The sequence below is a fragment of the Rhinopithecus roxellana genome, chromosome 18, assembly GCF_007565055.1.
Source record: "Rhinopithecus roxellana isolate Shanxi Qingling chromosome 18, ASM756505v1, whole genome shotgun sequence".
NCBI classification, from domain to species: domain Eukaryota; kingdom Metazoa; phylum Chordata; class Mammalia; order Primates; family Cercopithecidae; genus Rhinopithecus; species Rhinopithecus roxellana.
In genome coordinates, this window is record NC_044566.1 from 93868193 (window position 1) to 93881529 (window position 13337).

General features: G+C 48.0%; 1 protein-coding gene across 1 annotated transcript in view; it reads right to left on the bottom strand.

Moving 5' to 3' along the window:
* UBAC2 (UBA domain containing 2) overlaps positions 1–12576 on the bottom strand; it is a 188629-nt gene extending 176053 nt beyond the window's left edge. The window contains exon 1 of the mRNA XM_010368522.2: positions 12413–12576. Within this exon, the coding sequence (XP_010366824.1) occupies positions 12413–12443 (31 nt within the window). The 5' untranslated portion in view covers positions 12444–12576. The remainder of the gene's footprint in view (positions 1–12412) is intronic.
* Positions 12577–13337: the final 761 nt, after the last annotated feature.

Genomic DNA, 13337 nt, shown 5'->3' on the forward strand with positions numbered 1-13337 from the left:
AAAGAATGAGCACTAGACTACCAACAAGGGTGATGTGGGTGTGGGAGTCACTATGTGGGACTAGTCCTTTCTACACTACATACAATATTTGTATAATTTTTGAACTTTTTCAACATGTTTCAGTTTTGTAATAAGGCAAAACAAAGATAATGGTAAAAGTTGGCTTGAAGATTACTTAATGACATGGAGTGAATTCATTCAAGAAGAGTAAATGAAAAAAGCAGAGTATGAAACTATAGATAGGCTGACCTTTCCTTTAAAAATGTGTATTTACATGCACACATAAAGGAGAAAAAAAATTATACAACAATACAGAAATAATGATCAAATCTGGGCAGTACAATGAAATGGAAATTTGTTTGTTCCCTATATTTTATTTCCCCCAATAAATCTTAGAAACAGTTAATAAAGTCAAATAGACTTCTCTGTTGCAGGGCTGCAAAGGGTCTTTGAAGTGTCAATCTGCATCGTCAATGTCAAAAAACAATATGGCCAACAACATACCCAACCTAACTTGGCTATAGAACCCTTTCCAAAGATTAGTGTCATGCTCTTCCCATTGTATCATGTCCACCGACGGGACTAAATTCTGGGAAATGACTGAAAACAATGGCAGTGTAACTTAGAAAGCCTTAGGGAAAAATCTGGGGGGAAAATCATGATTTAAATAAGGATTACTTTATAATTCTCATTTACACTCACAATTTAAATGAGGGTTAAAACTTCAGGAGCTCCTCATAGTATCGTTTCACAAAGCACACTTCAAAAATGCTAAATTATTGATGAGATATGCTTTAGCAAGTTTCACTTATTAAAATCCTATAAAAATGCCAATTTTAAAATTTCTTGATGTAAGATAGGTTCCACCTACATTACTAAAACTGATATTGAGACAGACTGAGAATGGAAAAAGTTGGAAAAGGAAGATGACTTGATAAGGGAAGAGAAAAACAGAGGATATACAAATAAAAACAACTGTAGAGCACTAACTGCTACAAAAGATCCTAATTAGGACATAAAACATGTCTACCGAAGGTAAAGTGGATCTTGGTTCTGATGTGGGGAGAGGGAGACTGGTGCACTGGCAGCCAGGAGAAGGAGCACGGTACAGCCCAGGAAAGCAGCTGCCATGGTCCCAAGGGGAGGAGGGAAAAGCACATTGCCAGGACACAATGATGCAGTTTCCAATGACTGAGACTCAAGCTCTACACTAACCTGAGCTACTATTTACATCACTCGCCTAAGACAATCCCAGTGGTTGGGAGACACACGGAGATAAACTTCTTTAAGGCTGAGAAGCAGTAGTGAGCAACACAGAATAGGGAGCCAGACCATCTGGGTTCAAATCCTAGTTCTGCTCCTCAGTAGGAAAGTTACTTAAATGTCTGTGCCTCAGTTTCCTCAGCTGCAAATTGGGGAGGATAACTGTCTACCTCGCAGGGCTGTTCTGAGAATTAAGTGAGTCAATATATGTAAGCTGCTTAGAACAGTGCCTAGCACATAGTATTTTATCAGTAAAACCAAAAATAACTCACACTTATTAGTCACTGATTGAAAAGGTATAAGAACTATATATAGACATTTAGCACCCTTGTTTAAATAATGATTCTTTTTCCCAGGTGTTTGTCCTAAGGCTTAACAAGTCATATTGCCGTTGCCATTTTCTACTAAAGGGACTAAATTTTCACTGTATGATACAGTAGGAAGCACAGGCTTTGGAAGCAAGCAAATTGGAGTCAAATCTCAGCTCTTCCACATACTACTAGCTATGTGGTCTTGGACAAATTATTTTCTGAGCCTGAAAAGCCTCGTTTGTGGAGGGGAAAAATAACAATACCTATCCTCATAGGGCTACTGTGAAAATGAACTGTAATAACTTAAGAAAAGCAATCTTTTCTCCCTTAAATTGCTGGTGGAGTTGAAATTGGTACTACCCTTTGGGATTGGAATTTGGCCGTATGTACTTATGTACTAAAAGTTATGTGAGAATACACTTTATTTAACTTACTTTCACTTCTACGAGTATCTGAAAGTTAAGATGCTCTCGGCATTACTAAAATAAAATACAATAAAATAAAATAAAATAAAGAGGGGAGAAACAACCTAATTCTGCAAGCACAGCATCCTAGGGGAACGCTTATGACAAAGGGAAAAAGCGGGGCCCGGCATGGTGGCTCACGCCTGTAATCCCAGCACTTTGGGAGGCCGAGGTGGGTGGATCACCTGAGGTCAAGAGTTCAAGACCAGCCTGGTCAACAAGGTGAAACCCCGTCTCTACTAAAAATACAAAAATAGGTCAGGCGTGGTAGCTCACGCCTGTAATCCCAGCACTGTAGGAGGCCAAGGCGGGCGGATCACCTGAGGTCGGGAGTTCAAGACCAATGGAGAAATCCCATCTCTACTAAAAACACAAAATCAGCCGGGCGTGATGGCACATGCCTGTAATCCCAGATACTTGGGAGCCTGAGGCAGGAGACTCACTAGAACCCGGGAGGCAGAGGTTGCAGCAAGCCGAGATCGCACCACTGTGGTCCAGCCTGGGCAACAGGAGTGAAACTCCGTCTCAAAGAAAAAGAAAAAAGCGGAGTGCATACATGGTCATTATGATTACATTTTAAAAGATTCTGTTGGGTGGAATAAAAGCAAGTAAGAAAATAGTATTGAGATAAATTTATTTTTACCTATTTATTTAGATACTAGTTTTTGTACTGGAAAAACAGCAGAAACACCAAAATATCAATAAATGCCATTTTATTTCTTCCTAGTGCTTTCCTGCATTGCACTGAACTCCTTTCCTACATCGCAGAATTGTCTCTGATGAACATGTACTCATTTTATAACAAACTCAGTTATTTTAAAACAAGAACATAAGTGTACAGAAAAAGAAAAGATGAAGAAATTAAATTAAATGCTAAGACTGGATTTCTCTATTTTCCAAACTTCCTATAGTGTGGTTAATGTTACTTTTACGACGAAAAGAAACATTTTTTAAAGCATCCTCTCTTTTTTTTTTTTTTTTGAGACGGAGTCTCACTCTGTCGCCCAGGCTGGAGTGCAGTGGCTGACTGCAAGCTCCGCCTCCCGGGTTCCCGCCATTCTCCTGCCCCAGCCTCCTGAGTAGCTGGGACTACAGGCGCCCGCCACCTCACCCGGCTAGTTTTTTGTATTTTTAGTAGAGACAGGGTTTCACCATGTTAGCCAGCATGGTCTCGATCTCCTGACCTCGTGATCCGCCCGTCTCAGCCTCCCAAACTGCTGGGATTACAGGCTTGAGCCACCACGCCCGGCCAAGCATCCTCTCTTAAGCTTGTCCCTCCATAGTTAATGCCTAGTTTTCCTTTTTAGCTAAATTTTGTTTGTTTGTTTGAGACAGAGTCTCTCACCCAGGCTGAAGGGCAATGGAATGGTGCAATCTCGGCTTACAGCAACCTCCACCTCCCGGGTTCAAGCAATTCTCCCTGCCTAAGCCTCCCGAGCAGCTGGGATTACAGGAGCCAACCACCATGCCCGGCTAATTTTGTATTTTTAGTAGAGATGGGGTTTCAACATGTTGGCCAGGCTGGTCTCGAACTCCTGGCCTCAGGTGATCCACACGCCTTAGCCTCCCAAAGTGCTGGGATTAGAGGTGTGAGCCACTGTGCCCGGCTGCTAAAATTTATGAAGAGTATATTCCTCAGAAGTTTCAATAACACAGTTCCCAAAAACGTAAGACAGGTGGGGAAGAGTGTGTCCCCAAGAGTAAATGAGCTGTTCAGGTTTGGGCAACCCAGGCCTGGTTACAGCAGAAAAGTATAAATGCTAAAGCCTGCCTTAAAGAAGAGAGTCAAACAGTTCCTGGCCCACAAAACACAAAAGCAACCAAAACAAGATGATAAAACAGGAGTGTCCACTAAGGTACCAAAAGAGAAGGGCTGCGACCACCAAAGGGAGGCTCCATAGCAGAATGCAGAACTTCCCAAGAGTGACTGCAAGGCAGTCCCCTGGGTCCCACAGTCCTCTCAGCCAGGTCAGGGCTACAGACAGTGGAATGTGAGGGTTCCCTCCCATGAAGACAGGACAGGAGGAGGTGGCTTTGTGAAGTGAACCCTTGAGTGCCTGTGAGTACAGCCACACTTTCATACCAAGCTGAGGTCGTGGTTCGATGGCCTATTTCATGCACTAAATCTGTGACCGGCAAGGATACAGTGGATCTCCAATCCAGGAAATCTAGAGAGCCGGGGAAGCTGTGCTGAGCACTGGGACCCACGTGCACAACCAGGGCAAGGAACACGCAGTACCAGCCGGCTGTGCGCGAGAGTCAGCAGAGGGTCTTCTTGGGTTCAAACAACAGTGCCCCCACGCAGGCCAAAAGAACTCCAGCAGGAGGAAACTAGAGGGGAATCTAAGTTCCTAGGTGCTGAGGAGTCACCAAAATAAACTGGCCAAAATAAATCGACCAAAATAAAGATGCAAATCCTCAGGTTAAGGAGGCAGCAGGGATAGAAGTCAGGAGTCTCTGAAGAGCCCACTGAAGCACCTGCAGGACACAGGGTCGGCTTTAACCACGTGCAAGGCTCAGGGAGCCATAGAAAAACAATCTGAGTGCCTCACCACTCCTTCCTTCTCCTATTCCACGCAATCCAGAGCCTAGTGAAGTCAGACACAAGAAATCTGAGGGACAGAGAGGAGCCGAACGCACCAGAAGCCTGTCACACTGCTTTTTCTGACAGAGATGGTTGCCAACTACAAGTTTTAACTGGGAAAAAAAGGGGGGGAAAGTCTTATCTTTGAATGAAGACTAAAGTGTTGATTAACATATTAAACTGGACACTTTTAATTTTTAAAGAGAGCCTACATTTCAAGACTTCTATCACCTAAGATCATCACCACTTAAATGCACATGTGGCCTTTTACTTCCTATTGAATCCTGAGAACCTAGGAGACCGGCTGGCCCACAGGAGTGCTCAGTAAGTATCTGCTGAATCAGTGAATGAAAGCATAAAGGGTAAGTCACAAGGCCTGATAGCTTTTCATAAAAGCAAACAGCTCCCCCACTGAGTGTATTTTAAAGAGGCAGTGAAGGCCAGGCACGGTGACTCATTCCTGTAATTCCAACACTTTGGGAGGCAGAGGCAGGCAGATCACCTGAGGTCAGGAGTTCGAGGCCAGCCTGACCAGCATCGTGAAACCCCATCTCTACTGAAAATACAAAATTAGCCAGGTGTATTGGTGCATGCCTGTAATCCCAGCTACTTGGGGGGCTGAGGCACGAGAATCGCTCAAACCCAGGAGGCGGAGGCTGCAGTGAGCCCAAATCACGCCATTGCACTCCAGCCTGGGCAACAAGAGTGAAACTCCATCTCAAAAAAAAAAAAAAAAAAGAGACAGTGAGAGGCAAAAATAAAGATTTATTTGGATCATCTCCCACACTGAATGCATACTTAAGAAACAATGTCAGTAGGAACATGGTTTGCTCCTTCGTGAGAATGCAAAAAAAAGGAGTCAACGTTGGTATCCAATTCAGCAGTATGCGGGGGACAGGGTATCAGGTTCTGAAGGCAGGATCCTAAGCTGGAATGAAGGTGGAGAGTACAGGCCTCGAATGACCCTACCAGTCCTGAGGGCTCACCCAGCTCTACAGTGAGACAAATGTCCACGCCACGGGCTGATACCAGTGGACCTTAGGCTCATCAAACTTCTCTAACTGCATCTGGCCCAAGGCTCCCTACCAAATGTTTTGGATCAAGTAAGAGTTTCACTCAGATCAGCTCAGTGGTACAGTGGAACAGAAGCAAGCCACAATAAGCCCAGAACAGGGCCCTGCCATTGAAGAGTAGCAGACTAATGGCACAAGGCTAAAAAGTGAAGGGAAGTGAGAAGGGGGAAAAAATAAGGGAAGACCACCTTTTAAGAGCTGGAAAGAAGGTGGTCAGTAGTTGGGAAGGCACACGCTAGAGTTGTTGGATGGGTTGTACTTTTGTATTTTTAAGAATAGACTCAGAAGAAAGATCCAGTTAATACTACTTACACCTGAGTAGTTACTATGGCAAAAATTCTAGGAGCTCCACACACATTAACTTTTCTGATCCTCCTACCCATCAAGAAAGCATCTGAAGTACAGGCAGTCTCACTTCCAGGCCTGTGTGCTACGTCTCTATACTATGCCCTCTCACCAAATAAGGATGCATCCCCCCAGGTCAACGCAGCAGCAGGTAGAGGCTCCCAACTCAGGGAGGGGGTGCCACTAAGGCACCCGCTGGAGAAACCATCAGCTGTAACCACATGCCAGGCTCATTCCTGCAGGAGAGAGAATGAAGGTAAAGAAGCAGGAGTGGTTCTAGAAAAGACAGGAAAGAGTTCAGAATCGGTGGCGGGTGGGACTCAGGAGGAGGCTGCTTCATTCTTCTGGATTGGAGGAAAGGAACAAAGCTGAGTGTGGACGGAAACAAGTCAGGGAGAGGGAGCAGGAAGTAGAAGGAGCACCCAGGTGATGGCCCCAATTTTTTGGATGGGTGAAGAGTGAGATGGGGAGTGAAGAGATGGGGAGAGACTGAGAACAGCCTTGAGCCAAGGACAAAATGGAGGTAGCATAAGGAGATGACTGAATCCCAGAAACTTAGCTGAGAATTGAATACCAGAAACTTAGCTGAGAAACGGTGTCAAGGGCCCAGACTTGACCCCATAAATCATTACGAAGTTAGGGTTTTACTCGATGAGCACCGCAGAACAGACGTGCCAGGTCTCTGAGAGTCTGGATGAGACCATAGCTCTGGTAATGAACTACAGGTTCCAGACTGGATATGAAGAAAGAGATGCCACAAATGGGCTGATACGCTGGAGACAAGGAGGGATCAGAGGCTGGCAAGCAGAGAAACAGTGGCGAGCAGAGCCAGGGAAGCAGCTGTGGGATGAGCGCTTCCGTGGAAGAGGGCACATCCATCCACTGGACTAGGGGAGGAGACGCAGCTCATCCTACAGAAGCCCCCAGCTCTGCCTACTTTCTGCCTCCCCTTTCTCTATCCATCCCTTACATACTGGAATGGCCTGAAGATCTGTCCTCAGCTTCCAACTGTCCCCCCCCCCCTCTGGAGTCCTCACTCACACCCACAACCTAACTCTCACCTACTCATGTCCAATCCAATCCAGCTCTGGATTTCTTTCCCCAAGTGTCCCGAGTACCTCTGACTGGACTCTGCAAACCCCTCAACACTGCACAGGTCCAAAGCTAACCTCATCTTCCCCCGAAAGGAGCTCCTGCTTCTCTACATTCCCTCTCTAGCGACTGGGAACTTTATCTATCCACCCAGCTGCCCAAGAGGTAAAGCAGAGTCAACTTCAACTCCTCCCTCTCCCCAGATCCAATCCGCTTTATTGACACAACCTACCAGAATACACATCTTTAGAATCCTTCTATCTTCTCTCATCAGCCCATCAGACTCCGTTCTCTCTGCCCTGCCTACGGTTTCCCTCCTGCCTCCATCTCAATCTGTTTGTCCACTAAAATGTCCTGGGGTGGGGGGACAAGGAGGCTTTAAAAATACACATTTCTTAAAACAAAAAATAACAGGTTTCTGACACTCATGCTAACTCTTTTGAATCTGACCCTCTGGGGAGGAGAACCAGAAAGGTGTGCATTCAGAAAACACCGTGATTGATTTCTGTTTGCAGCTGGTACAGGAGCAGCATTTGAGAACCACTGCTCCATGACCAAAAGTAACCCCTCCTCTTCCCTCCCACAGCAATGAGAAGCACACCTGCCCTGGGCTCCAGATCCTCACCTCCTCACAACTCAGGTCTATCACTCATTCCTGTCTGTATCTTCAACCACACCCTTCCCACTGGGTTTTTCCCAACACCTTTCAAACACGCTAAGCCTCCTCTTCACTTAAAGAAACTCCCCCAGCCTGGCGCAGTGGCTCACGTCTATAGTCCCAACACTTTGGGAGGCCGAGGCAGGCGGATCACAAGATCAGATCAAGACTAACCTGGCCAACATGATGAAACCCCGTCTCTACTAAAAATCCAAAAATTAGCCAGGTGTGGTATCGCACACCTGTAGTCCCTGCTACTTGGGAGGCTGAGGCAGAAGAATCGCTTGAACCCAGGAGGCGGAGGTTGCAGTGAGCCGAGATCGCACCACTGCACTCCAGCCTGGTGACAGAGCAAGACTCCGTCGCAAAAAACAAACAAACAAACAAACAAACAAAAAAAAAACTCCCCCTTAAACCTGCGGCCACCTCTAACCACAACTCACTCTCTTGATTCTCAGAACTGAGATCTTGAAAGCACTTTCCAAGCTCACTGTCTCCCATTTATACCCCACTCATTTCTCAGCTAATTAGAATCTGAATTCTTTCCCCAACTATTCTGGAAAGGTTCTGGGGGGCCTCTTTCTGTCCCACAGGTCGCACTTCAGGCCTGTTTTGAAAATCTCTGCAACGTGTAATGCTATCAGCCACTCTCCCCTGAAATTCTCTCCTCCCGCGTGTCCCCCTACTTGGCCATTCCTCAGTTTTCTTCCCTGGCACTTACTCTTCTCCCTCTTTAAAGTTTAAAATGTTCACAAGTTCTGGCGGGGCGCGGTGGCTCAGGCCTGTAATCCCAGCACTTTGGGAGGCCGAGGCGGGCGGATCACGAGGTCAGGAGATCGAGACCATCCTGGCTAACAGGGTGAAACCCCGTCTCTACTAAAAATACAAAAAATTAGCCGGGCCTGGTGGCGGCGCCTGTAGTCCCAGCTACTCGGAGGCTGAGACGGGAGAATGGCGTGAACCTGGGAGGCGGAGCTTGCAGTGAGCCGAGATCGCGCCACTGCACTCCAGCCTGGGCGACAGAGTGAGACTCCGTCTCAAAAAATAAATAAAAAAATAAAATGTTCACAAGTTCTGTCCCTAGTTCTTGTCTCACCTTCCACTGTCCTCTGAAAGACTTCACCACACACCTCTTAGGAACTGCTCACTCCAGCCATAACCACCCCTAATTCGTTCCCTCCTGCCTCTTTGCCAAGCCCTGTCCAGTCTCTGTCCCTCCCAGAGGCCTTCTCCTCACTGTGATGCCTGCCAGACTCTCAAAATTCAGCCCAAATATTGCTACATTGGGAAGTCTTCCTTAACTGTGCCTCCCCACAACCAGCCCACCCCCTGCAACAAACCCACAGCACCGAGCACAGACGTTCTTTTTAAAAAAGTTTTGCCCCATAGACACTGAACTCCTTGAGAGTGGGAACTCTATCTGGAAAATATTAGGCATGCAATTAATGTTGGCTGAGTCCATCATTACACAGTGAACACACTGTGAGGTAAACAGGAGCTTATTAATAAACGCAGTAAATGATACACGTATTACTTAACGTAGAGCTGAGTGACAGCATTGGTCTATAAGTAAGGAATCTAAAATAAGTCATGATCACTAATCCTACGCACTTTTACCCGGTCATAATTACGTGACTGGGCAGACAGCAATATAGTTTCAAGCACTTGAAACAGCCACAGCAGGGTGTTTTCAACTGTATTGCTGTCCCCTTTCTTCAAAATGAAGAGTTTTCAACAAACTCTCATATGGCTGGCTCCTTCACACCATCTGGGCCTCAGCTCAGTGTCACCTTCCCAGCTACCCTCTGTGACCATGCGTGCTAACGTGGTCCTCCACCATAACTTCGGTGTTTACAGTTACCCTTTCATTGTCTTCATGTCACTTACCACTATGTGAATCATACTGACTTGTTAGCCTGTTTGATGCTGGTCTCCTTTATCCTGCTTATTACTTTATCCTCTGTATATCAACAATGTGTGGCTGATATAGGTACTCAACAGACACTTGTTGAAAGGCTGAGAGAGAAAGGCAAGTTGAACACTAAAACACTATTATCTACTAACCACAAAACGTTGGAAACATGCAGGTGGTAGGAAATGTCAGGGATTTCTCCCTGGAAAGGGACTGTTATTCACCACCCATGGGGGTGGGGGTAGGCACACGTATCATCCTTCTTTCAGATTCTTACTCAGGATCAGAATTTTGATTTGCTAAAGGGTCCCTCAACTTATCTAAAGGAAATCATGGGCAGTGGCTCACGGCTGTAATCCCAGTACTTTGGGAGGTCGAGGAAGGAGGATCACTTGAGGTCAGGAGTTCAAGACCAGCCTGGTCAACGTGGCGAAACCCCATCTCTATTAAAAATATTAAAAGTCAGGTGTGATGGTGGGCACCTGTAATCCCAGCTACTTGGGAGGCTGAGGGGGAAGAATCGCTTGAACCCGGGAGGCGGAGGTTGCAGTGAGCCGAGATCTGCCACTGCACTCCAGCCTGGGTGACAGAGTGAGACTCCATCTCAATAAATAAATAAATAAAACAAAGGAAATCACTTCCCCCTCAGCGGGTAGCTTCTCCAGAGAAAAATGTTAAAGCTGACACACAGCCTTTTCTAATGACCAGTCCTGGAAAACTGTGCCTAAGCTCCGTCAGCACCATAAGCACTGAGACCAGGACCTGCTCATTGCTGCATTCCCAGCACTAGCCCAGTTCATCGCCCAGAGGAGATGCCCAAAATGTTTGTAAAACCAGCATGTAAGACACAGCCTTCTGAGGAACGGCCATCCCAACAACTCTTACACTGCAGAAGCACTTAATTTTAGAAACAGGCCAAGACAGCTGCAGAGGGGCTCTGGGCCTAGGTCTCTCCCTGGGCAACAGTTTGGTTCCTAGAATTCAACACTCACCACCATGTGCCATAGATAATAAAACATTATCATCCCCACAGTCGCCCTGTATCAAATTTGAATACACTTGGCCAATATAATCTCATGGCTAATACAGTACAGCAACCAATAACAGATTTCTCTTGCCCTTTAAATTTTTTCTATGTACTTTGGCCAGCAAGAATAGATCAAAATGCTAAAGAACAACAGAAATTGAAGAATTCTACCATTAATTTCATAACCACCAGTACCTGGCTCACTGTATGATCCCAGGAAAACCACACCGCCTTCTTGAGCTGTCAGCTTCAGCTACAGTCATAACGCTCTTTATCTACAGGGTAGTTTGGGGAAGATTAGTTTTGTTTTGTTTTTTGAGATGGAGTTTCACTCTTGTTGCCCAGGTTGGAGTGCGATGGCACAATCTTGGCCCACTACAACCTCCACCTCCCGGGTTCAAGCAATTCTCCTGTCTCAGCCTCCCGAGTAGCTGGGATTACAGGCATGCACCACCACACCCGGCTAATGTTGTATTTTTAGCAGAGACAGGGTTTCTCCATGTTAGTCAGGCTGGTCTCGAACTCCTGACCTCAGGTGATCCGCCTGCCTCGGCCTCTCAAAGTGCTGGAATTACAGGCATGAGCCACCAAGCCAGGCCAGGGAAGATTAGTTGGTAGTTGTAATATACTCTGGGACCAACGCACGAAAGATGCCATAAATCAAATTAATTATGAAACAAAGGGAATCATAAATATTGAAACCACTTCAAAACCTGAGAAATTGAGAAGTGAGGAAGATTTAAAATCATGCCTGTGGCTCTGATACTAACTTACTGTCAGACTATAAGACAAGACACGTATTCTCCTAAGATTCATGACATTCCCAACAGATCTTTAATATTTGGAAATGTCAGATGTTTCTGTCCTCCAGCAGCATTAACTTCACATGGAGTATGAACAGTGACAAGCAATTGCAAAATTAGAGCAGTTCTCCGTTGCTGTACCCGTGCCTAACTGTTAACACGCAGTCTACCGTACGCAGTCAATTCCACACACTCAGTGTCAGCGAGAAAAGCCGTTCAACTGGCTGTAAAAATACTTCTCCGCCCCCTACCTGCTGACCACCGCAAATACGCCAAGAAAACAGCAACATCCAGCAGCACAGCTGCGCTCCCTCGCCACAACTTCCTAACTTCCCTCCACTTGAAAGCACTCTCATCAGTGTTTGTTTGTCTAAAAACTCTTCTTGAAGACTGGAGAAGAAACACATCCAAGTGAAACTGAGAGGTCAGCTTCTAAAGCGGAGGCTGAACTTTGCAAGTGGGGCCGGGGGGAGTCAATTCGGTCCCCCAGGAGCCTAAATGAATGGGGCAAGGTGAGGGGACGGCCCCTTCCTTCAGCGCGGCACACGCGCCGCAAAGGGCCTGGGGTCGGCCCACGAGAACACCAGGGCACCTGCCCACTTGCAGCGGCCCCAAGAGACTCCTGGGCATCGCACCTGGGGATACCAGGTGGGGTCCGGGCGGGCAGCGGGGCTTTGTTCCCATTAACCCCTCCAGGCCTAAATGGAGACGGTTTCCGCTGACCCCCAAGACCAGGAACTAGCAGGGTTCGGACGCCGGTCTGGAGGGTCGGCCCCACCACCTCCGGCAAACCCGAGGGTGCCCGCTGCCCCAGCCTACTCAAAGAGGTGCCCAGGATGGCGTGTAGGGGGCAGCCAGAATGGCGGAGGCCAGTACTCACAGAGCCCACTGGAGCCGGTGCTGGAGAACATGGTCCCGCCGGGCTCGGAGCCCCCGAGGGGGCCGGGGGAGGGGAAGCTGAGGTGGGAGCCCCGGCGACCGCGCAAGCGCACTCCCGGCAGAGCGACGAATCCGGCTCCGCGAGGCCACTCGCCGCGGATGAATGGCGCATGCGCAGCCAGGGGCGTGTGCCCCCGGGGTCAGCGCCCTCCTTCCTGCCCGGGAAGGGAAGTGCGTCCGTAGGGGAGGGCCCATCTCTCCAGGTTGAAACGACGGCGGTCAGAGCCGCCTAAGGCAAAAACGGATGGCACTGGGGCAGCGGAGCCGTAGCTCCCGGGAGCCTCACACTTGTGCTTAGTGCCGCCTCACACTTGTGCTTAGTGCCGCCTCACCTCTGGTGGATCCGCGATGGCCGCGGATTCCTCTGGATTGCCGGCGCTGGGCAGGAACGCCATCTCTAGTCTCTCCCGAGACTGGACGCCCGGCGCCTTCCCCGCGCGTTGTGTCTTTCCGGGCGGTCCCTCGAAGCTGACTACCCCGCGGGCTGTTGACTGCAGTGGGATCTGGTCACTCAGATGCGGATGGAGGGGTACGGGAGCCGGAGAGGTGGAACAGGTCCCTCCGGGTGCGGAGAGCTGGGCCGTCCAGCCCACTCTTTGTTCCCTCGTGGGTCCCACGCGGAATCCCCACCACCGGAGCCGAGTGTCGTGGCCCCAGGAGTCAGCACCCTGCCCTCCCCGCCGTGGTGGCAGGTGTCTGGGGGTCCCCGGCGCGGCAAGCCCGGCGGAGCGACCCGGCACTTGTGCCCGGGCGAGCTTCCGTACTCAGACCATTTAAATTTTTTCCCCTAGAAGAATGAGGTTACTCTGCCAAAGTCACGGTTTTTAAATGAGTGTGAGCCTGAAAGCATATTATGCAGTCGTTTT